A 27,707-nucleotide genomic window follows, 5' to 3' on the forward strand; every position below is an offset into this window, starting at 1 on the left:
ACCGGGCGGTGGTCTGGGGCTCGCGGGACGGTCCACAACACACCGCTATCAGTGTTCTTCTTCCCCGCCAATGAAGTATTCACCCAAAGACCCAATACCGTGGCAACAACTACCGCACTACCGGTAGAATAAGTGCCGAGAACCGTGGGAAGTGATGCAAACTGTCTTGTCGTGTTTTGAACATTTATGTTGTGTTGATGGAATCACGTTAATATAGAGAGATGAGGCTGCAGGCTGTTAGCAGAACTAGCGTAACGCGCTGTTTGGGCGTAGAGAGAGCGTATGTCAGTCGCCAATCGGATCACGCAAACCGAACGCGGAAGTGCAATTCCGTTAGGGAAAATATACACGCTTCCGGGAAATATAAAGCAGAAGAAGAAGAAGAAGAGTGATGCATTGTGGGATGTCTCGGTGGTCAGAGTCTCCGCGGGAACGACAGAGAGAGGTCGAACTTCATGTGTGTGGAACGTTAGTCAACAACATTCAGAATAGAGAGCTGTTGTCAACCCTGCAAACCGAAACAAATGCACAGTCCTTGAGAGAACGGTTTCCTGGTTTACTGTGGGGAATTATTAGCCCGAAGTGCGGCTAGTTGTAACCAGTAGGTTAGGAGAACGCTCCCCTGTACTCTACTACGGTGCAGAACAATGCAGGTGACAATGTGGACAGTTGGGGGGTTCGTTTGGTTGCTACTGTTATTGCTTTGTACTAGTGTTGTCAAAAATATCGAAAAATCGATACATATCGATTCTGAATATTTAAAAGTTTCAATACTCATTTCCCGAAATATCGATATTTAATTATTCATTAAAAAAAATCGTATAAGGGAGTTGCATTGTTCATTTCAATACCTGTAATTAGAGATGTTCTGATACAATTTTGTCCATTAAAAAAAAATATATATATAAAAATATATATATTTTTTTTCAGCTACTGTTTTATATATACTGTTTTTTAGTAATAACTATAAAATAATGGTATTTATTAAACAACAGGTTATTGTATAGATTAGTATTAGTATCATTAATTGACAACTATCTCAATGAGTTCACCCACGGAATGGTTGTTGGGACATTGATTCCGCACGGACGTTATATGTTGTTGCACTCCAGAAGGCTCCGGTAACTTCAGTTAGCTAGTAGTAGAGGCTCTGTTGTGATTTTTGCACAATAAATATTCAACATTCTCTTTTGAGACTCCGCCTCAGACTCTTATCATTTGGCACTAAAATTTAAACATTGTCACCGATATGGCTGTCCGCAACATGTCATTAATTGTGTGCGAGAGGTCGATCAGTGACGACGTTAGCGTGAGCTAGGTTAACGTGAGCTAACTTTAGATGGAAACAAGACAATATAACGTTACTGGTGAAAAAGTGATTTACCTTGGAATACTCCTGTGCCAACTCGCTGTACTTTGCTTGCAGGTCTGCAGCCATTATTGCTGGATTATGAATAGCCCCAACTTTAGCCAAGGTAACGTTAAAGCTAAAACTAGCTTTCGGTTAGCTGCTCTTCAGCAAATGCTAATAACACCAGCAAGCGAACCCATCAGAGCTCCCCGTCAACACCCCTCTCTCGGGACGATGGCATTTAAGAAAGTATCTGCTGTTAAAATGACAAATGGCATTGACACTTTAATTCACGGTCGATTAAAAACACGTTTGTTTTATAATGCTCACTCAGCAGACCGCAGTCACAGTGTTGTTGATAAATTACGTCATATGGTATCGGAGGCTACCCTTTCGGCGTACTCGCCGATACCAGCATTTTAGGCAGTATCGGAGGCATTTCCGATACTGGTATCAGAACAACTCTACCTGTAATAGTACAGTAGTCCACACACACACACACACATGTGCATTCAGTTAAGTCGGAATATGACTGTAATACAAACAGTTCAGTTTGTCAGGTACATGCAACACAGATTATAGTGTTTACATCTGTCTGCTTGAGAAAATACCATGTTCTGCATGCACTGCACTTCCGGGTCACATGGAGGTCAATACACACTTGTTAAGGTGATGCAGACCGGAGAAAGACTTTCGTCTTGTTTACATCAGGGTCCCCCATTTTCAATTCATAGTGACATTTATGACATACACAACATACATGACATCATGACATAGGGACATACATGACATAATAGTACTGTTACATTTGTGACATATACGATAATATGCAAATATACAGTACAGTACAGGGGGTTTGGATGGTGGCCAGTTTCAAATTGCAGCCTCCCGTAGGTGCTCTTTAAAGGGGAGATGAAGCATAGCGATAAACACATAGTCATAGCATCAAATTAGTATTTAGATAAACCACAGAAAAAATCACGCTATAAAAATAAGGCGTTTCTAAGAAAAAAACGATTTGTAATGTCCATTTATGTAGCATTTATGTGCGCCGCCATTTTGTTGCTGACGTCACGGTGTTGGTTTGGTGTATACACTGCTGATCAGCTGCATAGTAAACATGGACTGTCGGGTCAGTCAAATGTTGCCTACCAAACAACGGGACCGCTGTGGTTCTTTTTGTATTGCTCCTGGCTGTTCAAACTAATTTTACCGTGTGAAAGAGAGAGGAAAGTTGGTTAATTTCCACAAACTACCAGTGAAAAAAACAGTGTTGTTGGCACGTAGGCTCAGGCTGGCTGCACTCAGGCGGCGCGATCAGCCTGTTGGACAGGGAATGAAGATCTCCAGCGAACACTTCATTGCCTCGGATTATGTTGTTGTGGGTGGGAGGTTTGTCCAGAATACCACTAATCAGCTGAAGCGGTTCCCTCGGTCTTCGACAGACAGACCGGGGCACCGGGCGCAGGCAGTTCAGCGTTGGGAGCATTTAGCCTGCTGGCTACCTAGCTCCAGTTCAACCAGCCGAGCGACGGGACCATTTAGCCTGCTGGCTACCTAGCTCCAGGTACCAGCGTCAGCTCCCGGAGCGATGGCTAGTTAGTTAGCAGCACCAGCCGGGTACCAGCGTTAGCTCCGGGAGCGATGGCTAGCTAAGCCAGGTACCAGCGTCAGCTCCCGGAGCTAACGCTGGTACCCGGCTGGTGCTGCTAACTAACTAGCCATCGCTCCGGGAGCTGACGCTGGTACCTGGCTTAGCTAGCCATCGCTCCGGGAGCTAACGCTGGTACCTGGAGCTAGGTAGCCAGCAGGCTAAATGGTCCCGTCGCCCGGCTGGTTGAACTGGAGCTAGGTAGCCAGCAGGCTAAATGGTCCCGTCGCTCGGCTGGTTGAACTGGAGCTAGGTAGCCAGCAGGCTAAATGGTCCCGTCGTTCGGCTGGTTGAACTGGAGCTAGGTAGCCAGCAGGCTAAATGGTCCCGTCGCTCGGCTGGTTGAACTGGAGCTAGGTAGCCAGCAGGCTAAATGGTCCCGTAGCTCGGCTGGTTGAACTGGAGCTAGGTAGCCAGCAGGCTAAATGCTCCCGACGCTGAACTGCCTGCGCCCGGTGCCCCGGTCTGTCTGTCGAAGACCGAGGGAACCGCTTCAGCTGATTAGTGGTATTCTGGACAAACCTCCCACCCACAACAACATAATCCGAGGCAATGAAGTGTTCGCTGGAGATCTTCATTCCCTGTCCAATAGCAGGCATTAAAGCGTTCCGTCTTGGGACGGATATCCGTCCATTTGATTTGGAGATTCCGTCATTTGATTTGGAGTCGTGACGGATTTTAACCTGAGCCAATCAGAGGCGTCAAATATCCTTTTTTCCCCTACCGCGGCCGCACCAAACAGTCATTTGCGAGCAATCGGCAAATTCTCAGGCAAATGCAACCAACCAGAAGGCGAGATTGTTCTGAGTTTACAGCCCTTTCACCCGCCTCCGCTGTGCTCAGCACCAATGGGAAGCGCCCATTTTGAGACTCTCTAGCGTCTAGCTCTACTCGCGAGTAAACTTGACTCATCAACACCATGCGGCAACTTTTTACGAGACCGTAAGTTCATTTGACTTATTCTAGTCTAAAGAAACATATATATTACTATTGCTATTGATCTAGGTAACGTGAATGCCACAAAACGAATGCCTTTTGTTAATCAGAACGTTATTTACGCGACAAGCAGTGTGTTGTTGTCGTTGTTGTTGTTGTTGGTGGTGTTTCGTGTGTGTGCTTGCGCCGCTCGCTTTCTGATAAATGTATGAATGTTGATAAATCTAGATAACGTTAATGCCACAAAACGAATGACTTTGTTAATCAGAACGTTATTTGCGGTATCAATTGTTTTTAAGCTCAATAAACGTCTTTCTCCCATTTGTCCGGGAGATCTCTGGGTAACAGTACTGTATATTTGCATATCATATATGTCACAAATGTAACATTACTATATACCTGTATGTCATGTATGTCACTATGAATTGAAAACGGGGGACCCTGATGTAAACAAGACGAACGTCTTTCTCTGGTCTGCATGAATGAATGAATGAATGAAAACTTTATTAACAGATTGCAGAATGGGTACAGTGCAGTACAGCTCAATACATACAATTGTTAAGGGGATGCAGACCAGAGAAAGACTTTCGTCTTGTTTCCACCAGGGTCCCCCATTTCCAATTCATCGTAACATATATGACATACATGACATACAGATAGACAGTACTGCTACATCTATACATTTATGACATACCAGATTTGCAATTACAGTACTGTATTTGTGATACAAAAAGAGTCCAGAAAGAAAAGAGTATATACATTAGGCGTAGAAACTGTACATTGGATTGGGTAGGTGGGGGTGGGACTGTACATTGGAGGTGGTTGGGGGGGGGGGGGGGGGGTAGGAGTGGGGGGGGGGGGGGGGTGTTGGGTAGGAGTGGGGGGGGGGGGGGGGGGGGGGTTGGGTAGGAGGGGTGGGTGGGGGACACTGTATAACTGTACAAACAACACTGTACATTGGATTATGGGACTGTACATTGGACTGTACATTGGAGGTGGTTGGGTGGGTGGGGGGGGTGGGTAGGAGGGGTGGGTGGGGGACACTGTACAACTGTACAAACAACACTGTACATTGGATTATTGACAAGACCATACTTGGTAATTTACTGTACATTGGCGGGGGTTGTGTTCGGACATTTACAGGGGCCAGTTTCGAGTTGCAGTCTCCCTTAGGTGTTTTTTGAGAGTGTTTTTGAAAGTGGGTAGTGATTCACATTCCTTTACAGCTTTGGGTAGGGCGTTCCACATTGATGTGGCATAATTGCGAAACGTGTTTAGTCCCTTGTTTGAGCCGAATCTGGGTTTAACATGATTTGTGGAGCTCCCTCTGGTGTTGTGATCGTGGTATTCACTGACCTTTGGGAAGTATTTAGTCATGTACATGGGTACCTTGGTCGTGTAGTGTATCTTGTAGACCAGGCCCATTGCAAGTTGCTGTACTCTGTCGTCTACTCTAAGCCATCCTAGGTTGTCAAAGTGGGCAGGGGTGAGGTGGGTTCTAGGAGTAAGGTCAAGCAGTAGTCTGACCAGTTTGTTTTGAGATGTTTGTAATTTTGTTTTTAGCGCCTTTGAGGTGCTTTGGTACCATGAGGTGCAAGCATAGTCGTAGTACCCTTGAATGAGTGCTCCTGCTAGAGTCTTCAGGGTATTCTTGTTTACCAGTGAGGAGATCCGGTACAAGAAACGAGTTCGTTGGTTGACTTTTTTTATTACATTGGATGCCATTTTGTCACAGGAAAGATTTGCCTCTAGGATGGAACCCAGGTAGGTAATATCTTCTTTCCTTGTGACAATATTGTCACCCACTGTAACTGAGAAGCCGTCGGTCTTGCTGAGTTTGTTATTTGAACCGAAGAGAATGGACTCTGTTTTGCCCATGTGTAATGATAGTTTGTTATCAGCGAGCCATATGCAGATTTTGCTTAGTTCTGAGCTGAGGGTTTTTTCAACCTGTAATTTGTTCTTGTCAGAGACCAGCAGGGCTGAGTCGTCCGCAAACAGGAACAAGTTGCAGTCACAAGCTGACGACATGTCATTTGCATAAATTAGGAACAGTAGCGGACCTAGTATGCTTCCTTGTGGAACACCACAGTTTACTGTGAGGGGGGGGGATAGGGTACCGTTTACCTCCACCATCTGCTCTCTCCCCTCCAGGTAGGATTGCATCCAGCTCACTGATAGACTATCAAAACCAATTGCTTTTAGCTTGTCAATCAGAATGGTGTGATTGACAGTGTCGAAGGCCTTTTGTAGGTCCAGCATGACCATGCTGCAGTATTTGCCCGCGTCCACCTCTTGTTTGATGTGGTCGTTTAAATAGAGAAGGCATGTGTCAGTGGAGTGGGATGTTCTGAAGCCAGATTGGAATTCGTAGATTAGATTTTTTTCCGCAAGGTATTTTTCGACCTGTTCGTATACAATTTTTTCCATGACTTTCGAGATGGAGGTAAGGATAGAAACAGGGCGGTAGTTGCCTGGGTCTAATTTACTGCCTTTTTTGTGCAGAGGGGTCACTCTCGCAATTTTGAAGTCCTTGGGGACGTGTCCCTGTTTTATAGAGAGGTTTATTATGTGTGTGATGACTGGGGTGATGGCGGCTGCTGAGTCTCTGAGGAATTTGGAGGGGATGTTGTCATGGCCAACAATTGTGTGTATTGAGCTGTACTGTATTGTACCCATTCTGCAATCTGTTAAATATTGATTGATTGTTATTAACAGATTGCAGAATGGGTACAGTACAGCTCAATACACACAATTGTTAAGGGGATGCAGACCAGAGAAAGACTTTCGTCTTGTTTACATCAGGGTCCCCCATTTTCAGTTCATCATAACATATATGACACACATGACATACAGATAGACAATACTGCTACATCTATACATTTATGACATACCAGATTTACAAATACAGTAGCCTATTGTTTGTTTGTGATACAAAAATAGTCTAAAAAGAGTATATACATTTGACGAAGAAACTGTACATTGGAGGTGGTTGGGTGGGATGGGGGGGGGGTTGTAACTATACATTGGATTATCGACAAAACCTTACTTGGTCCCAAGAAGAGGGTCTCGTGTATTAAATAAAGTTTTCATTCATTCATTCACTCTGGATCTTGTAAATCCAGTAGCAATACACACAATTGTTAAGGGGATGTAGACCAGAGAAAGGCGTTTGTCTTGTTTACATCATCAGGGTCCCCCATTTTCAATTCATAGTGACATTTATGACATACACAACATACACATGACATCATGACATTTATGACATAGGGACATACATGCCTTACAGGTATATAGTAATAGTACTGTTACATTTGTCACATATACGATATGCAAATATACAGTACTGTTACCCAGAGATCCTAACAGTAAATATATACATATGATGAGGAGGAGACTGTACATTAGGAGGGGGTGAGTGAGTGGGTGGTAAATAAATATATACAAACGGTGGGGAGGAGACTGTCCATTGTTGTTGTGGCATAATTGCGAAACGTGTTTAGTCCCTTGTTTGTATGATAACAAGCCATTTAGTTCATGGTTCAAAGTGGGGAGGGGTGCTAGCTCGCCATCAATCAGAAGCTAGCCACAATACTTGCATTCACGCTCTCCAGCACACAACAGTAGGGTCTCTATAGTCACAGTCAGGACAGTAGGCTCGCTCTACAAGTAGGCTCCCTTAAAACGCTAACGCTATTAAAAAAAAAATACAGTAGAGGTTAAAATAAGAATATGACTTGGCCAGAAAAAAAGTTCAGTCAGGAGATTTTTTTTTGCTTTAATCCCTGCAATAGGCTGATCGCGCCGCCTGAGTGCAGCCAGCCTGAGCCTACGTGCCAACAACACTGTTTTTTTCACTAGTAGTTTGTGGAAATTAACCAACTTTCCTCTCTTTCACACGGTAAAATTTGTTTGAAGAGCCAGGAGCAATACAAAAAGAACCACGCGGTCCCGTTGTTTGGTAGGCAACATTTGACTGACCCGACAGTCCATGTTTACTATGCAGCTAATCAGCAGTGTATACACCAAACCAACACCGTGACGTCAGCAACAAAATGGCGCCGCCCATGGCGAAAACAGGGAAATTATATTTGATTTTTCAGACAAATAAGCAGGATTTCACATTTTATTATAGGACCCTGTCTTACACAAGGTACACAACAAACAAACTAGGATCACATTGTTCACTGCTTCATCTCCACTTTAAGAGCGGTTTTGAATGTGGGTAGGGATTCACATCTTTTTACGGCTGTGGGTAGGGCGTTCCACATTGTTGTGGCATAATTGCGAAACGTGTTTAGTCCCTTGTTTGTGCCGAATCTGGGTTGCACGTGATTTGTGGAACTCCCTCTGGTGCTGTGGGCGTGGTATTCACTGACATTTGGGAAGTATTTAGACATTTAGTACATGGGTACCTTGAGAGCCTTGATGTAAGTGGTTGTACTAGCTACCATAGATGATCCAATATACTTTCATAATAATCTCCTGAACACGGAGATACCAATCTCAAGTCGATCGGCACTTTCTCTATTGGATCATGTCTCCAGCACCCCCACAGCCGTAGCTACAACCACTTAGTTAGGTTAACTTACCACCACCGTAAAGCGGACAAAGGGCACTAGAGAACACTTATAAATTCACACACTTTAATGAAGCAAACAAATGCCTTAATAATTAAACTTTATTTGTTTAGAACCTTTCATACAAGAGTTGCAGCTCAAAGTGCTTCACAGCAGTAAAAAAAGACAGGCATAAAATTGGCAGATCAAGAGCAATGCATAACGTGCAGACATAAAATAAGCATAGATTAGTTGATTAATCTAAACCATTAATTTACCAGAAAAATCAACAATTGATTATATTTGCAATTTAATATTTCAAAATGTTTAATGAGTAACACAGCCTAGGGTATAGGCAATGGAGTCAGAGTTCAGAGTTTGTATGGTTGCAGATGAGCGCAAAGTGCCCATAATGTGTATCTATGATCATCTGTCTTTGTTCAGGTTCCATCAGGACAGACCAGTCTCCCCTGTACCCAGCTGTGTGTTCATAAAGAGTGACTGGTCCATGGATAAACCATCTTCAAAGATGGACACCAGTCACAAGAGAGGTCAGATCTCATGACATATTCAGTCTCTCAGTTCCAGATGTATTTCTATAAGGGACCAGTGCTCTGCATGCTGTACTGTTTACCATGTATGTTTTCTGAGAGTTTCACATCTGTGATTGAATTGACACTTTCCTCAGATGTTGTTGATATAGTGTATTAGTAGTAGGGGTGTAAAACGGTACGTGTATTCGTCACGTGAATTTACGGTATGGGCGTTACGGTACATCCAGGCATACGAAGAATACTTCTCATACCACTAGGTGAAACTAGGGTTGCACATTTGACAAATGTATGCTCAATGGGCCTCATTCAACAATACTCTCTTATTATTTTTCTTATATTCTTGCTTACCTGTCTGTTAAGAGAACAATAAGAAAAGCGACAACCACATTCATCAAGCCGTTCTTAACGTCTAAATCTGTGCGTACCCAGGAGATTTGCATGGTGAATCCCACTCATTCTTAAACTCAAAAGCGCGTTTGCGCTAAATTCATTTGCATACAGACACGCCCACATATCTCCTTATAAGGCGAATGAGGCTGGTGTAAAACAGCAGAGTTTCGCCATCTGATCCCTGTCTGATATATTCAACAGGAAGAGCTTTGCGATCTCAAAATGACACACACATACACGTCTCACGACTTGCGACTCAGTGCATGTGTGTGTGTTCCTGTGGGTTGCTCATCGCACGTGTGTGTGTGTGTGTTAATCTGATGACAAATAAAGACTTATACTTATACGTACTGTATAGTGCGAAATAAATCGGTCAAAAGTAGGCTTTGTCAATACTGAACGACTGGCTGCACGCTTGTCAAGAACCAATCGCGGCGCACAGTATACTGATATATATATGCCGCTGATCCATATGCTCTCTCCTTTCAGAGAGAGATGTCATCTCTTTCTGAAATGTCCGTGGCTAAAACTCAGAGTGCGCTCAGAACTTTAGGTGTGGAGTGGAGTTTTGATTGATTATTTGAAAATTGTATTAACACATTGCAGAATTGGTACAATACAGTACAGCACACAACAACAACAACAACAACAACACACAATTGTTAACACTTTCAGTGCCACCAGGTGGCGTCAGATTTAGCGTTTGAATGCCACCATCCACTTTAATGTTAACGTTAATATCGCCTAATCTATGTTTTAAATTATGGCTATGTGTCTAATCTGCCCGTCGCTTATCAAAGAATCCTTTTCCAGTCAGTGCTGTCAAGGCAGATTGGTTTTTTATCGCTTCATTTCCGTTTGAGAGCATTTTGAAAAGCACCCGTTTTGAGGTAAAAAACAGTCCATTCTGGGCCATTCTGTGATAATCGTCTTTTACTGGAATATTCCAGAACGTTGATATTTGTCGGCCTATTTATGAATAGTTTTCAAATAAACGCTAGATGATCAATATTATACATACACGCACGCCCATTCGAGCCGCGCACGGATAATCGCCGTGTTCATTTCCTCATGGATTTTTACAGTGAAACCGAGAGGACATTTCACAAAACAGCTTATATCTTCATCAAAATGAGTCTGATTATCCTAACACTGATAACATAGATTCCTTACCTGACATCAGATGGTATCCAACTGGTATATTCCAATTCCTGAACACCATTCGAAAAAATCGATAAGTGTATAGATCCAACGTGTGTACAGTAGAACACATGATTCCGCAGGGCTCAGAGGCTCCAGAATGAACTCTGATAACCCCGGCTGCATCAGTGGACTGGAAAATGTGGAGTACAGGATTTTTTCCCCCATCCATTTTCATTGAGTCCATTCCAAAATCCCTTATGTCATCTGGGAGACGATAGGGGGCGCTTTTTTCCACATCTGATCACCGGCGGCTCTCGGGTAGACTAGGGTAGGCTCGCGTGATGCAATATGATTTCAGATCGCTAAAAAAAAGAAGAAAAAAAATTCCGAGAAATCTCGTGAGTGGCTTTCAACAAGATATTAATAATTCCGAGAAAACTCGTGAGTGGCATAGAAAGTGTTAAGGGGATGCAGACCAGAGAGAGACTTTCGTCTTGTTTACATCAGGGTCCTCCATTTTCAATTCATCATAACGTATATGACATGCATGACATACAGATAGACAGTACTGCTACATCTTCATCTATACAGAGAAGAGAGGAGAGGAGAGGTTGTAAATATGCGTTATATGCGTACGGCCTGGGCAGCCAGCATCTAACTGTTCTAACAGCAATATATAATCCATTTCAGACGCAGAACGCACGCAATAAGTTATAATAATAATTATTATTATTATTGAAAAGTTCAGCATGGGTTTATAAAGTCGTATTTGGGGGCAATTGACCAATGGTTTGCTTAAATTCAACCCATGAACTCCTTCCTCTCTCACCATTTTATATATATATATGCAGTGTTTAAATCCAAAATATTGATAAATCCTCTGCCATTGTTGTGTAACAAGGTCTCTGCTTCACGTGAAGTAAAATGTACTCTAGAAGTGAAAGTATAGACCAGTGGGGGGAGGGGCACTAGGCAATTCATTTACTCAAGTGGATTCCTGAACACAAGAATGACACCGTTATCACTGACTGACTACCGCGGCAAGCCTAGGTGGAACTAAGTATAACTTAATACAAAAATATTATATTTAATAATAATAATAATTATAAATATATAATAATCATTCTATTTTTTTCCTGTTGTACCGAACAGTGACCCCAAAACCGAGGTACATACCGAACCGTGGCTTCTGTGTACCGTTACACCCCTAATTAGTAGTGTAATAGAATAAACATGGTCTTAATAATAAACTGAATCTTAAATTAGATTTAAATGTATTGTCATTATACAGCACAAGTAGAGTACAATAAAAAGAAGTTTGTCATGCAACCAGAGTGCAAATGTAACAGTACAGTGCAATATACAATGTACAGGAGATTAAACTTGGTAGAAAATATATAATTTAGTTCTACTGCGTGTTGTACTAATCGGATGTATGTACAGAGTTGTAGTATTAAATATGTACAGTGATACAGGTATAAAGACGGTATATTAGTAGTAGGGATGAGACTTTCTAGCAAAAGTGCTATTCGAAAATCACTGGGCACTATTCGAATTATCTTCTAAATTCGGCCACACGCACACAGAGCAGGCATTTTCTGCCCCCCTCAGTTTTGTATGTACCTTATTGTTCTGTGGCTGCGGATGTCGCTGCCCCAACGTTGGTGTCTGCTGGGTGTTTGGCCCTCAGATGCGTGTGCATAGTAGGGGTGGGCGTGAGTAATCGATTGATCGATTACTCGCGGCTATGAGAACTCGAGCCAGCTTGTGAGAATTCGTTGTAGCCAGCTAGCGTTGATGCTATTCAATGCTATCATCAACATTAGCTAAATAGCTAACCAACTAAATACAATGACGGTACCCAACTAACGTTAATGCCATTCAGAATGTATAACATACTAGCTACAACACACAATAACGTTAATACAATTACATCCATCATTGTTTGCAGTCGAAAGGACTTGCAGGGCTCCAGACTAACTTTTTACATTGGTTGCACCAGCACATCATTTGGGTGCACCCAAAAATGTTCACTGCGCCTTTTGCTGCTGCAATAATACATTTTAAGTGTTACCTTTACCATTACCTTTTTTGTCAGTTCCCATACACATTAGTAATTTCTTAAGATGTTATGTAAATGATTGTAAAAAATAACATTGTATTACAGTTAGCTCGCAAAGTCCAATCCTTCACATTCAGCTCAACTCCAGTTAGAGCTGTCCCCAAGCCTGTTTTTGGGATTCGAACATTCGCCAGGGTTTTTCGAACGGATGTTTGAACCATCGTTTTTAATCATGCAAATGTTGATGCTTTATTTGTTTTAAACGAGACGATTTAGAAATGGCCGGAAACAGCAATCATGTAACCACTACATCTCCCTATACTACTAGTCTTTCGGGTATTTTATTTAGAAAAATGGCCACTTCCGTCCGCGCCTCACTCCAGCGTACTTGACTTACTCGCAGATTTTTGTCTAGTTCAGTACTGTCGAGTCTTGACTTTAGGCAAATGTCGCACATTGCTGCGGTTGAGTAGTAGTACCTACATTACTGGTCACAGGAGGCTTCAATAACGTTTGAATGATAATCCATTTTGTGAATACATTTGTTAAAACAACTTTGTTGGCCCACGGCTCCTGCTATCTTAACGTTAGCTGCGCTCTAACGTTGCATAGCTTAATTAACGTGCATAACATACCTCTGTGTAACGTTAAGCAGCTTGTGTTCCGCTGGGAAAGCATCACTGCATAGTGCATACACTTTGTTTAATCCAAACGTCCATTCGGAAACGTTGTATTATGAAACCAGTACGAGACTATAAAAGAGTATAAGATCATGTCCCATCCCTAATTAGTAGTCATACTGGCCAGCAGCGTAACTAGTACAGGGCTCTACAGTACAGAGCAATAAGAGACTGTCTTCACTAGTTTAATATATGTCTCTGGAGAGCAGTAAGAAACTCTGTCTTCACTAGTTTAATATGATATGTCTCTGGAGAGCAGTAAGAGACTGTCTTCACTAGTTTAATATGATGATATGTCTCTGGAGAGCAGTAATAGACTGTCTTCACTAGTTTAATATGATGATATGTCTCTGGAGAGAAGTAAGAGACTGTCTTCACTAGTTTAATATGATGATATGTCTCTAGAGAGCAGTAAGAGACTCTGTCTTCACTAGTTTAATATGATGATATGTCTCTGGAGAGCAGTAAGAGACTGTCTTCACTAGTTTAATATGATGATATGTCTCTGGAGAGCAGTAAGAGACTCTGTCTTCACTAGTTTAATATGATGATATGTCTCTGGAGAGCAGTAAGAGACTGTCTTCACTAGTTTAATATGATGATATGTCTCTGGAGAGCAGTAAGAGACGCTTCTTCGCTAGTTTAACTTGTATTTAACTTGTATTTTTCCTTTGGATTTAAGTTTAACCATAAAAAAAACAATAAAAAAATTTGTTTTTAACTACCGGTAACTTTAATAACGGTACATCTGCCGTACAACAGTGCCAGTGCAGTTCAATGAATTTTTTTTGTTCAGTTCAATGCAGTTAAACTGCCAGTGCAGTGCAATAACTAAATAATACAAAATAATAATTTGTTTAAAATAAATCAGAAAAAAACGAATGTAATCTCTTTGAAAGCGATGTCCTTTAAAGGTTCATGCTTCTCCCCATCTCTGGCTGACATCACCATTGTGATGCATAATGGTTAGGCGCTTTGTGTTTTCCTCAAGTGAGGGATTCTCTTTTGTCTGGTCAGCAGCGTTTTGTACTTGCTGAAGCTTCTCTCTGTATAATTATTTTTTAAGTTTAAATATTATAATTTTTTAAGTTTAAATATCAACATTATCTGGCCATCCTCAGTAAATACTATCAAACTCCTCTGACCTCATCTGCACACACACTATAAAAACAAACTGGATATTTGGACTAACGTTTGGCTACTTGAGAGAGAGGGAGGGAGAGAGAGAGAGACGCAAGTCTGACTATTACGGAGCGAGCACTGCGTTCTGAGAGAGAGAAAGAAAGAGACTCATTTACTGCGTTCCGTTGTCCCAGAATGGATTTGGTAGCTGTCATTTCATCACTCCATGCAGTAGACCGTGCAGCGTCACCGCTTTAGAGTCGTAGTGAAGATTGATTTATATGAAAACCGATTTATGTATAATTTAAGCAAATTCCACACCATTCCGCGATAATTCAGAATTCTGTGAAATCCTCTGCGATTCTGCGATCGCGCATTCCATAGGGCCCTACTTTACACCTGTATCACTGTACATTATAATAAAACACAAGATACTTGTGCCCTAATGATGACGATAAATTAACGCTCAATTAACGACCGAATTCAGTCGTATACATTCAAAACATTCTTGGTAAATGTATATATTCCCCAGTTAGACATGGACATTTCCAGTGGTTATTCTGATAAAACTAGATTAGTTAATGTAGGTATAAAAATGCTTAGCACTCAAATCTACCATATTATTCATTAATTGATGTCCTGTTTTCTATCTTCATTCAGAAACTCTTCGTGTGAAGTGTCGTCGTAAACTCAAATCTAGGTTGAAGACGAGGTTCCAGTGTTTGTTTGAGGGAATCGCTAAAGAAGGAAACCCAACCCTTCTGAATCAGATGTACGCAGAGCTCGACATCTCAAGGGGAGGGAGTGGAGAGGTCAACACTGAACATGAGGTCACACAGATCCAAGCAGCATCCAGGAAACCAGTGAGCCCAGAAACGCTGATTAAAAGTAAATACATCTTTACAGCCTTATCTGGACAGGATAAAGCAAACCGAACAGTGATGACAAAGGGAGTGGCTGGCATTGGTAAAACAGTCTTAACACAGAAGGTCACTCTGGACTGGGCTGAAGGAAAAGCCCACCAGCATGTACACTTCATGTTTCCATTCACGTTCAGAGAGCTGAACCCACTGAAGGGGAAACAATACAGCTTGGTGGAACTTCTTCATCACTTCTCCTTGGAAACCAAACAAGCAGGAATCTGCAGCTACGATGAATTCACAGTTGCGTTCATCTTTGATGGTCTGGATGAGTGTCGACTTCCTCTAGACTTCCACCACAATGAGGTCTGGACTGATGTCACAGAGCCAACCTCAGTGGACGTGCTGCTGACAAACCTAATCAAAGGTCATCTGCTTCCCTCTGCTCTCATCTGGATAACTTCCCGACCTGCAGCAGCCAATCAGATTCCTCCTGAGTGTGTTGACATGGTAACAGAGGTACGGGGGTTCACTGACCCACAGAAGGAGGAGTACTTCAGGAAGAGATTCAGAGATGATGAGAAGCTGGCCAGCAGAATCATCTCGCACATCAAGACATCAAGGAGCCTCCACATCATGTGCCACATCCCAGTCTTCTGTTGGATCACTGCTACAGTTCTGGAGAACATGCTGAGAACAGATGAGAGAAGAGAGCTGCCAAAGACCCTGACTGAGATGTACGAACACTTCGTGGTGTTTAAGTCCATACAGGGGAATAAGAAGTACCATGGGAGAGTTGAGACAGATCCACACTGGAATGAAGAGAGCACTCCGACTCAGATCATTCTCTCTCTGGGAAAACTGGCTTTTGAACAGCTGGAGAAAGGCCACATGATCTTCTATGAAGCAGACCTGACAGAGTGTGGCATTGATGTCAGAGCAGCCTCGGTGTACTCAGGAGTGTTCACACACATCTTCAGAGAAGAGAGTGGGCTGCACCAGGAGAAGGTGTTCAGCTTTGTCCATCTGAGCATTCAGCAGTTTCTAGCTGCTCTTCATGTCTTTCTCTCATTCATGAACAGTGGTGTCAATCTACTGTCTGAACCAGAGTCAACCTCCTGGTGGTCGAAGCTGGTAAAACACACATCTGCTGTGGACAAGGCCTTACAGAGGGAGAATGGACACCTGGACCTGTTCCTCCGCTTCCTGCTGGGTCTCTCACTGGAGACCAATGAGCTGAATGACCACTCTCTGGTGAAAGAGATCCAACAGTACCTGAGCTCAGGAAGGCTCTCCACTGAAGAACTCTCCCCTGCTCAGTGGTCAGCTCTGGTCTTTGTGTTGCTGACATCAGAAGAGGAGCTGGACGTGTTTGAGCTGAAGAAATACTCTGCTTCAGAGGAGGCTCTTCTGAGGCTGCTGCCAGTGGTCAACGCCTCTAATATATCTCTGTGGGTACATTTATATGTTAATACATTTTATTACATGGCGTTTTCCCAATCGCCGAAATGCTTGCTTGTGATTGGTCAATAGCGCGCGTCAGAGGTCCGTTATCACACGATAACGGACCTCTGCCAAGCAATAATGACCGCTGTGCGCAGCTGTTCGCAATCAAGCCCACTACAACACTGTATCAGTGCTGCTCAGCATATGCACAGCTGCACTCAGTCATCAGTGCAATCAGACCACAGACCTGCCGACTGCTGATAATAATAATCACTTTATTTGGGCTGACAGAGCCACAGAACAACTGCGTTTGCATTTGATCTCGTCTTGTCGATGGTGTACAATGAATTAGGTATATTTGTTAGTAAGTTAGCCATGTAATAAGGGGGATAATGTATAGCTATACTCGATCATTGTCGCAAAATAATTGACCTTCACTGACGTTTAAAACACCTCGGCGCTGCGCCTCGGTATTTTAAGCTGTCGGTCAATTATTTTGCGACAATGACCTCGTAGCTATACATTATCCCTTATGTATTCTCTTAATGCTTATTATTATTATTATTATTATTATTATTATTATTATTATTATTATTATTATTATTATTATTATTATGTATTAAGAAATAATACACCACTTTTCAATATAATTAATTGTATCTATTTCATATCCAGACTTGGTGACTGTAACCTCTCAGAGAGATGCTGTGAAGCTCTGGCCTCAGTTCTCAGCTCCAAGTCCTCCAGCCTGAGAGAGCTGGACTTGAGTAACAACGACCTGCAGGATTCAGGAGTGAAGCTGCTCTCTGCTGGACTGGGGCGTCCACACTGTAGACTGCAGACTCTCAGGTCAGTTTAAACTGTTTTATTCCATGTTGATCTTATATGATTATATTATATGGAATATTTATGCTGTTCTCTCTGGTCTGTGTTCTTCCTATGTCATATTTGTAGCCATATTCTATTATATTCTCTACTGTTCTATTATTCTTCTTCAGGTTGAAGCAAAACAGCCTCACAGTGAAATGCTGTAAGGCGTTATCATCAGCTCTCAGCTCCAAGTCCTCCAGCCTGAGAGAGCTGGACCTGAGTAACAACGGCCTGCAGGATTCAGGAGTGAAGCTGCTTTCTGCTGGACTGGGGAGTCCACACTGTAGACTGCAGACTCTCAGGTCATTGTTCCTGGACCAGTTCAACAGACAACCATTTAAAACATCTTTTAAAAACATCAGATTAAAAAGAAATATGTACATTTGGTGTGTTGGTTGAATAATTAGTACCTGTGTATCTGAATGTGTGTGTGTAGGCTGTCAGGCTGTCTGGTCACAGAGGCAGGCTGTCTTCATCTGGTCTCAGCTCTGAGCTCCAACCCCTCCCAACTGAGAGAGCTGGATCTGAGCTACAATCACACAGGAGACTCAGGAGTGAAGGTGCTCTTTGCTGGTCTGGAGGATCCACACTGGAGACTGGAGACTCTCAGGTAGGATGTGGTACTTTTTAAAAACATCAGATGAATAGGAAATATGTACATTTGGTGTGTTGGTTAAATACTAGTACCTTTGTGTCTCTGTGGTTTTAACTTATGCGTGTATATAGGCAGGGCTCGAAATAAACTTTTTTACTCTGTAGCACTGGTGCTCCCAACTTCAAAAAGTTTGGAGCACCAGCAAAAATTTAGGACCACCCACCAAAATCTAAGGAGCACCAACAATATATATGTAATAGATTTTTTTTTATTGATAAAAACGACAATATAACTACTGTAATGCAGTAAAACAGTGGAAGTAGCCTTAAACTATAGTATAGTGTAGACCTAATAGTGTAGCCTGTAGTGTAGACTAGGCATGTGCCGGTATGACATTTTGAGGGTACGATAACCTTTGGCGAAAATACCACGGTTTCACAGTATATCATGGTATTCGGTACATAATATATATATATTTTTTAAACAAAACATCTTTTATTACAGTGCACAAACACGCACATCAGCTTTTCTGTTATGTGTTTCTGTTGTGTTATTTAAGAATGTGTGAAGACTGTCTGTATTACACACAGAGGGAACTGTCTGACCACTTTCAAACTAAGTACAGAATAAAAAATACTTCCAAATAAACGTTCATGATCATGAATATGGAGGCTACATGTCAAAAGGGCAATACGTTTTGTTAATGTAATCTACTTGCACATATGTGTGTTATATAGCCTAGTACTATTCTTACTGGATTAAACATACATTTAAACAATTCATCTTTTGTGGTGGCTCAACATAATTCACACACGGAACTATGTGTTGGGGATAAGGGTTCCGCACGGACCATATTGTTTGTTTATGTTCCTGTCTGGCAAACTAGCTCAACGTCAACAGAGTGTTGACATTGAGTTGATGTTTAACACTTTGACTGCCACTCACGGCTAATCTTGGGTTTACGATAGTTATGTTGAAAGCCACTCACGAGATTTCTCTGAATTATTATTATTATTTTTTTTTGCGTTCTGAAATCATATTGCATCACGCGAGCCTACCCTAGCCTACCCAAGGGCCGCCGGCGATCAGATGTGAAAAAAGCGCCCCCTATCGTTTCCCAGATGGTAAATCACCCTTTTGGAATGGACTCAATGAAAATGGATGGGGGGAAAAAAAATATTCCAGTCCACATTTCACTTCTCACCCATGCAGCCGGTCTACCAGAGTTCATTCAGGGGGCTCTGAGCCCCGCGTTCGTGAGTTCTACTGTATACACGTTAGATCTATACACTTATCGATTTTTTCGAATGGTGATCAGGAATTTGAATATACCAGTTGGATACCATCTGATGTCAGGTAAGGAATCTATGTTATCAGTGTTAGGATAATCAGACTCGTTTTGATGAAGATATACGCTTTTTTGTGATATGTGCTCCAGCGGTTTCACTGTAAAATCAACGAGGAAATAAAAGCGGCTATTATCAGCGCGCGCCTCGAACGTGCGTGCGTGCACGTATACTATTGATTATCTAGCGTTTATTTGAAAACGATTCATAAATAGGCCGACAAATATCAACGTTCTGGAATATTCCAGTAAAAGGCGATTATCACAGAATGGGCTGTTTTTCACCTCAAAACGGGTGCTTTTCAAAATGCTCTCAAAACGGAAATGAAGCGATAAAAAACCAATCTGCCTTGACAACACTGACTGGAAAATGATTCTTTGATAAGCAACGGGCAGATTAGACACATAGCCATAATTTAAAACATAGATTAGGCGATATTAACGTTAACATTGGCGCCGATGGTGGCATTCAAGCACTAAGTCGTGCGCCCCCTGGTGGCACTGAAAGTGTTAATACATGTTTAGCGTTGTCTATCCTATATTAACCTTCGGCACTACACTTTCATGATTATGAATATGTAACGGAACGTAGGCCAATCTCGCTAATGTTATTCGACTGAAATCAATTGGCAACATATCACCGTACTACTAGCTAGCTGGCTAACGTCAAAACGTTACGTTATTTATACTTGACATTGGCTATTTATGGGTGGAATATTCCGATTCTAGCTCACTAGATCAGTCACATTAAACTTTCTTTTTGTATAGCTTACTAGATAAAATGGATGGGTGATATGGCCTAAAAATAAAATCCCTGATTATTTTTTTTTAAATCCGATTTACGATTTGAATCGATTTTTTTCTCTTGAGAGCTAAAAAAAAAAAGAAGAAAAAAAACATGTTTTTATTTGACACAAAAAAAGTATCAAACCAAGATGAATGTCCCTATTGGGATTGAAGTGCGGGGGAGATGAAACGGTCGACATTGAATGGACAGATGTTCCAGGTCCGGGGAGCATGAACTGGAGAGTATCTTAATCTCCTTTGGGCTTACCCAGCCGCTGTTTGTGAGGAGACAGACACCCCCTCCAGAGCTCTTAGCGGAGGCTACTGTACGATCCGCTCGGAAGACGGAGAAGGAGTCCGAAGGAGAGACGCGGTGATCCGGAGTCGCTGGTTTCAGCCTTGTCTCCGTGAAGCACATGATGTTAGTCTCTCACCTCTCGCTGGAATCGAACCCTCGCCCAAAGATCGTCCATCTTATTCTCCAGTGGACGTACATTTGCCAGTAAAATGGATAGAATCGCCGGTCGGTAAGCAGAACTTTTTAGCCTAATTCTGATTCCGCTCCTCCTTCCCCTGTGTTTCTTCCTTGTCCCACCGCCGCCTTTGTCCCCTTCTTTGCCTTTGTCCCGCCTGATCTCCGATGGCCAATCTTGGTATAAAGTGTCGCTAAACTCCTCTTTCAGTCCGGAGTTTAGGTCCATAAGTGACTGGCGGTCGTATGGCGTCCCCGCCAGTGTAGTTTTCATAAAAAAGGTATTAAAAATAAACATAACAAAGTATGCACAATCTTCGCGGAGCAAAACCGACGGCGACTGACCTGGGTCGCGCCATCTCAGTATTTGTAGCCATATTATATTATATTCTCTACTGTTCTATTATTCTTCTTCAGGTTGAAACTAAACAGCCTCACAGTGAAATGCTGTAAGGTGTTATCATCAGTTCTCAGCTCCAAGTCCTCTAGCCTGAGAGCGCTGGACCTGAGTAACAATGACCTGCAGGATCCAGGAGTGAAGCTGCTCTCTTCTGGACTGGGGAGTCCACACTGTAGACTGCAGACTCTCAGGTTAGTGTTCCTGGACCAGTTCAACAGACAACCATTTAAAAACATATTTAAAAAAAACATCAGATGAATAAGAAATATGTACATTTGATGTGTTGGTTAAATACTAGTACCTGTGTGGTTTTCACTTTGTGTGTGTGTGTGCTTGCGTGTGTGTGTATATATATGTGTGTGTAATATATATATATATAAATGTGTGTGTGTGTAATATATATATATATATATAAATGTGTGTGTATATCTGTGTGTAGGCTGTCAGGCTGTCTGGTCACAGGGGGAGGCTGTGCTTCTCTGGTCTCAGCGCTGAACTCCAACCCCTCCCACCTGAGAGAGCTGGATCTGAGCTACAATCACCCAGGAGACTCTGGAGTGAAGCTGCTCTCTGCTGGTCTGGAGGATCCACACTGGAGACTGGAGACTCTCAGGTAGGATGTGGTACTTTAGGGGTTAATGGATGGTTCTGTGTATGTTTGTGTGTCTCAAGGTCTCTTGTGTCTACCTCTCCTACAGTGTTGACCATGGTGGAGAGTGTAGGTTGAAACCAGGGCTCAGGAAATGTAAGTTGAGCTTGTTGTTCTGCACATTTACAGACTGAGCTTCCCTTCAGGATATGGAGGCATTTCAGTAATAACAGAAGAGCTCAGCTAATCAATTATACAATAAATAGAACAGGTTTATTCAGTTGATGAAGTTAAAGCTGCATTAACTGTTTTTGAAACGAGGACCATGTAGACTCAACCACATACAAATTATCTTCTACATGATCCTCGTGTCAGAAACGGTTGATGCAACTTTAAACATTCTAATGTGAATGAAGATTATTATGATGTATTGTGTGATAAATCGTGTCATGTTCTCTCCATTAGATGCCTGTGAACTCACACTGGACCCAAACACAGTAGAGGACAGCCTCTCTCTGTCTCAGAGGAACAGAATAGTATCATGGGAACAACAGAGTCGGTCGTATCCTGATCACCCAGAGAGATTTGACTTCTGGCCACAGGTGTTGTGTAGAGAGGGTCTGACTGGACGCTGTTACTGGGAGGTAGAGAGGAAAGGAGAGGTTCATATAGGAGTTACATATCGAGGCATCGGAAGGAAAGGAAAGACTGTTGACTGTTGTCTTGGAGTTAATGATAACTCCTGGTCTCTGCATTGTCATGATGATGGATACACTGCCAGGCACAATAAGAGAAGAACAGAGATACGTGACCCCCCCTCTGGCTTCACCAGAGTAGCAGTGTATCTGGACTGTCCTGCTGGCACTTTGTCCTTCTACACAGTCTCCTCTGACACACTGACCCACCTACACACCTTCCACTGCACATTCACTGAGCCCCTCTACCCTGGGTTTATAGTTTGGCGTGAAGGCTCCTCTGTGACCCTGTGTCAGAAAGAGGAGCTGGACGTGTTTGAGCTGAAGACATACTCTGCTTCAGAGGAGGCTCTTCTGAGGCTGCTGCCAGTGGTCAAAGCCTCTACTATATCTCTGTGGGTACATTTATATCTCAATACATTGTATTCTCTTAATGCTTTTTATTATTATTATGTATTAATAAACAATATACCACTTTTCAATATAATCAATTGTATCTCTATTGCATATCCAGACTTGGTGACTGTAACCTCTCAGAGAGATGCTGTGAAGCTCTGGCCTCAGTTCTCAGCTCCAAGTCCTCCAGCCTGAGAGAGCTGGACCTGAGTAACAACGACCTGCAGGATTCAGGAGTGAAGCTGCTCTCTGCTGGACTGGGGAGTCCACACTGTAGACTGCAGACTCTCAGGTTAGTGTTCCTGGACCAGTTCAACAGACAACCAGTTAACGCTTTCAGCGCCAGCCATTATCCTTATCTCTGTAGCTAATGTGCCAGCTTTCTAGGGGTGGGGGAAAATATCGATACATAGTAATATCGCAATACTTTGCTTGGCGATACTGTATCGATACAGGGACGCCAAGTAAAAATGTAATTTTGTATATATATTTTTTTTGTATAAGGAAGTTGCATTGTTCATTTCAATACCTGTACACGTGTGCATTCAGTTAAGTTGGAATATGACTGTAATACAAACAGTTCAGTTTGTCAGGTACATGCAACACACATTACAGTGTTTACATCTGTCTGCTTGAGAAAATACCATGTTCTGCAATAAAAATGATTGAAGTGAGATGAACAGACTGAACTTTATTTGATTAGATAAAACATGTTGACAAAGTTTTACTTTGCAGTTGAAAAAAGGTAATATATCGCAATATTAATATCGCAATACTCAGCATATCGCAATATATTTAGTATCGCAATACTATCATATCGTGACTCAACTATCGTGATAGTATCGTATCGTGAGGCCTCTGGTGATTCCCACCCCTACAGCTTTCCATAGCCTAGTTTCACTGCATCACTATGTTTCGAGAGCTATATCTATATTCTATATTATAGCTATGGAGACAATACTATGGTCATTTGACAGTGACTTTCTCCCGTCGAACATGCAAAAAAGAGATTTTTCATGTATACGTTTGCGCGTTATCCCGCGGTGAATATTGTATAGTTTAGGAGTGATCCGGGCTAATTCCTGAAAAGCTGAGTTATAGGGCGCTACGTGAATTCTGCTATACGCGTTGGCATTTCTCACCTGGACACGCTACTATTTCCAAATCAAATGTATATAATAGGTATTATGTTTCTGCATGAAAGGGGGGGGGGGGGGGGGGTCGTTTTTTGATGCTTTGATCGCCAGTAATGGCATTAGCTTTGAACACCACACACGCTGATCAGCTGGATCGACATGAAATCATTGTACGATTAAGGTGGAATTGACGTCAGATAGTCCTTACCTTTGATCGGGGGTATTCCAAAAAGAATATTCCAATTGTCTGATCACGATTTCCAGTATTGGTCCCCGACATAATCCGGCACAACGCATGCATCGAGTGTCCTGGACCCGCTCCAATGTGATCGAGTGAACCGCTAGACTTGCCTGTACCAAAATTATCTGACCGGAGGAAATTAGATGTAACACACAGTGTGAAATAAGGTTTCAAAGCGTGGGTGATACTGCCACCTAGCAGGATGCGGCCGGTATTGCACTCTAGCGATCTCAGAATGATTTCCTATGGTAACACCGAGGTCCATGAACCTGTAATGAATAAAAAAATCGAATAAAAGAAAAAAGGTTCCAAAAACGAGTTTACTCGACCTTGGCGCTCAACGCATGTCGGCCAAAAACGAGTTAACTCGTCCTTGGCGCTGAATGTGTTAAAAAATATTTTAAAAACATAAAAAGAAATATGTACATTTGGTGTGTTGGTTAAATATTATTACCTGTGTATCTGAACGTGTGTGTGTGTAGGCTATCAGGCTGTCTGGTCACAGAGGAAGGCTGTGCTTCTCTGGTCTCAGCTCTGAACTCCAACCCCTCCCACCTGAGAGAGCTGGATCTGAGCTACAATCACCCAGGAGACTCGGGAGTGAAGCTGCTCTCTGCTGGTCTGGAGGATCCACACTGGAGACTGGAGACTCTCAGGTAGGATGTGGTACTTTAGGGGTTAATGGATGGTGGTGTGTGTGTGTGTGTGTGTCTCAAGGTCTCTTGTGTCTACCTCTCCTACAGTGTTAACCATGGTGGAGAGTGTAGGTTGAAACCAGGGCTCAGGAAATGTAAGTTGAGCTTGTTGATCAATTATAAAATAAATAGAACAGGTTTATTCAGTTGATGAAGTTAAAGCTGCATTAACTGTTTTTGAAACGAGGACCATGTAGACTCAACCACATACACATTTTCTTTCTTCTACATAATCCTCGTGTCAGAAACGGTTAATGCAACTTTAAACATTCTAATGTGAATGAAGATGATTATGATGTATTGTGTGATAAATCGTGTCATGTTCTCTCCATCAGATGCCTGTGAACTCACACTGGACCCAAACACAGCACACAACCTCCTCTCTCTGTCCGAGAGGAACAGAACGGTAACAAGGGCACAACAGAGTCAGTCGTATCCTGATCACCCAGAGAGATTTGACCTCTATCCACAGGTGTTGTGTAGAGAGGGTCTGACTGGACGCTGTTACTGGGAGGTAGAGCATAAAGGAGAGGTTGGTATAGGAGTTACATATCGAGGCATCAGAAGGAAAGGAGCGGCTGATGACTGTTCTCTTGGATTTAATGATAACTCCTGGTGTCTGGAATGTGATGATGATGGATACACTGCCAGGCACAATTACAGAAGAACGGACATACCTGCCCCCCCCTCTCGCTCCACCAGAGTAGCAGTGTATCTGGACTGTCCTGCTGGCACTCTGTCCTTCTACACAGTCTCCTCTGACACACTGACCCACCTACACACCTTCCTCTGCACATTCACTGAGCCCCTCCACCCTGGGTTTCAGGTTTGGGGTGAAGGCGACTCTGTTACCCTGTGTCAGATAGAGTAGCTTCCTGTGTCAGATAGAGTAGGTAGAGTAGCTTCCTGTGTCAGATAGAGTAGGTAGAGTAGCTTCCTGTGTCAGATGGAGTAGATAGAGTAGCTTCCTTTGTCAGATGGAGTAGGTAGAGTAGTTTCCTGTGTCAGATAGAGTAGCTTCCTGTGTCAGATAGAGTAGCTTCCTTTGTCAGATGGAGTAGGTAGAGTAGCTTCCTGTGTCAGATGGAGTAGGTAGAGTAGCTTCCTGTGTCAGATAGAGTAGCTTCCTGTGTCAGATAGAGTAGGTAGAGTAGCTTCCTGTGTCAGATAGAGAGTAGCTTCCTGTGTCAGATAGAGTAGGTAGAGTAGCTTCCTGTGTCAGATGGAGTAGGTAGAGTAGCTTCCTGTGTCAGATAGAGTAGCTTCCTGTGTCAGATAGAGTAGGTAGAGTAGCTTCCTGTGTCAGATAGAGAGTAGCTTCCTGTGTCAGATAGAGTAGGTAGAGTAGCTTCCTGTGTCAGATAGAGTAGCTTCCTGTGTCAGATAGAGTAGCTTCCTGTGTCAGATAGAGTAGGTGAAGTAGCTTCCTGTGTCAGTGCCCCCCCCCCCACACACACACACACACACAGGAAAGTCAGAATATTGATGTGCATACATATAAAAGTATTTACTACTTATTTTAAGACTTAAGTTATTGTTGTTCAGCTGAGTGTTCATGATATTTGTGGTTGACTGATTAAAATATATTTTCTTTCAACCTTTGTTTTATTTGGTATTTTTCACCCAAGTATCTCTTTATTTCTAGAATAGTTTCCCATAATTACACGTTTAAAATAACAGAATGGACATACCAGAGGTTGGACCAAGTGTTTACACTCAAGTCCCGAGTCAAGACTGGCAAGTCTCAAGCAAGTCACAAGTCTGAAACGTTGGGTTTCCAGTCCTAAACAAGTCCTAATGCATTCTTTACAAATGTAATGCCATTTCCAAACGGTAAGGTAAATTTGTATAGTGCTTTACAGGCAGTAAAAGGTTAATCAAAATAACATAACCACAATATGTTACACGTTACATCACATATAATATCAATTGAAAACTTGTAAAAAATACTTTACAATAAGTTAATTAAAAACAACCACATACACAAATGTTACACCAAATACATGATCAATTATAGGCCTGACTATTTCGAAAGGTTTTAAGACTCCGTTTAAAGGACTCCACACTATCGGCAGACCTGATTTCACAGTTTAGGTGCTACGGCTGAAAAAGCCTGGTCACCTTTGGTCTTAAATTTGGTCCGGGGGACAACGAGCACCCCTTGGTCTGAGGAGCGGAGAGCCCTACTGGGGCAGTAGGGGGTCATGATGAACTCACTAATGTAGCTTGGAGCTTCACCCTTTAAAGCCTTGTAGGTGGTGAGCGCCATTTTAAAGCCAACAGAGTAATAGTTAGTTAGTATATCAAATGTAAATTGGCAGCTGGTGGATTGGTCCAAAGTGGAACTGTAATCAGGGACATTAAGTTGCCTAGCTTTATACTTATTATGGCATAATTAATTAACATTTTGGGCTTAGGGAGAGTATGGAGTCTTTCAAGTCTCAAAGAGTCAACAACTACACAATCTGTAGTGGTCATTAGGGTAATAGCTAATGAACCGTTTGTACCACGTTGAAATAAACAACACTGATATGTGCTTTAGTCTGCAGTTTCAACCCTCCTTTCTCAACATACTTGAGACAGTGGCTCAGGAGGTAGAGCGGTTGTCTGGTCATTGGAAGGTTCCCGGTTCGATTCCCGCTCCTCCTTGAGCGAGACACTTACCCTAATTGCTCCCGATGTGCAGGTTGCCTCCGCTGTCGGTGTGAATGTGAGTGAATGGGTGAATGTGAG

At 42.5% G+C, this 27,707-nt stretch overlaps 2 protein-coding genes across 2 annotated transcripts in view; both read left to right on the plus strand.

The window, feature by feature from the left end:
• LOC311229089 (uncharacterized protein) overlaps nt 1-26,078 on the plus strand; it is a 68,703-nt gene extending 42,625 nt beyond the window's left edge. The window contains exons 3-15 of the mRNA XM_084315098.1: nt 8,942-9,048; nt 15,109-16,759; nt 17,430-17,603; nt 17,753-17,926; nt 18,061-18,234; nt 21,240-21,413; nt 21,662-21,835; nt 21,921-21,967; nt 22,277-22,901; nt 23,021-23,194; nt 24,762-24,935; nt 25,023-25,069; nt 25,310-26,078. Of these exons, the coding sequence (XP_084171224.1) occupies nt 9,006-9,048; nt 15,109-16,759; nt 17,430-17,603; nt 17,753-17,926; nt 18,061-18,234; nt 21,240-21,413; nt 21,662-21,835; nt 21,921-21,967; nt 22,277-22,901; nt 23,021-23,194; nt 24,762-24,935; nt 25,023-25,069; nt 25,310-25,845 (4,167 nt within the window). The 5' untranslated portion in view covers nt 8,942-9,005 and the 3' untranslated portion in view covers nt 25,846-26,078. The remainder of the gene's footprint in view (nt 1-8,941; nt 9,049-15,108; nt 16,760-17,429; nt 17,604-17,752; nt 17,927-18,060; nt 18,235-21,239; nt 21,414-21,661; nt 21,836-21,920; nt 21,968-22,276; nt 22,902-23,020; nt 23,195-24,761; nt 24,936-25,022; nt 25,070-25,309) is intronic.
• LOC311228197 (uncharacterized protein) overlaps nt 1-26,535 on the plus strand; it is a 465,049-nt gene extending 438,514 nt beyond the window's left edge. The window contains exon 26 of the mRNA XM_084314108.1: nt 26,076-26,535. The gene's annotated coding sequence lies outside the window, so the exon portion shown is untranslated. The remainder of the gene's footprint in view (nt 1-26,075) is intronic.
• The last annotated feature ends 1,172 nt before the right edge of the window (nt 26,536-27,707 follow it).

The sequence above is a fragment of the Notolepis coatsorum genome (genome assembly GCF_963971535.1).
Source record: "Notolepis coatsorum genome assembly, chromosome: 5".
NCBI classification, from domain to species: domain Eukaryota; kingdom Metazoa; phylum Chordata; class Actinopteri; order Aulopiformes; family Paralepididae; genus Notolepis; species Notolepis coatsorum.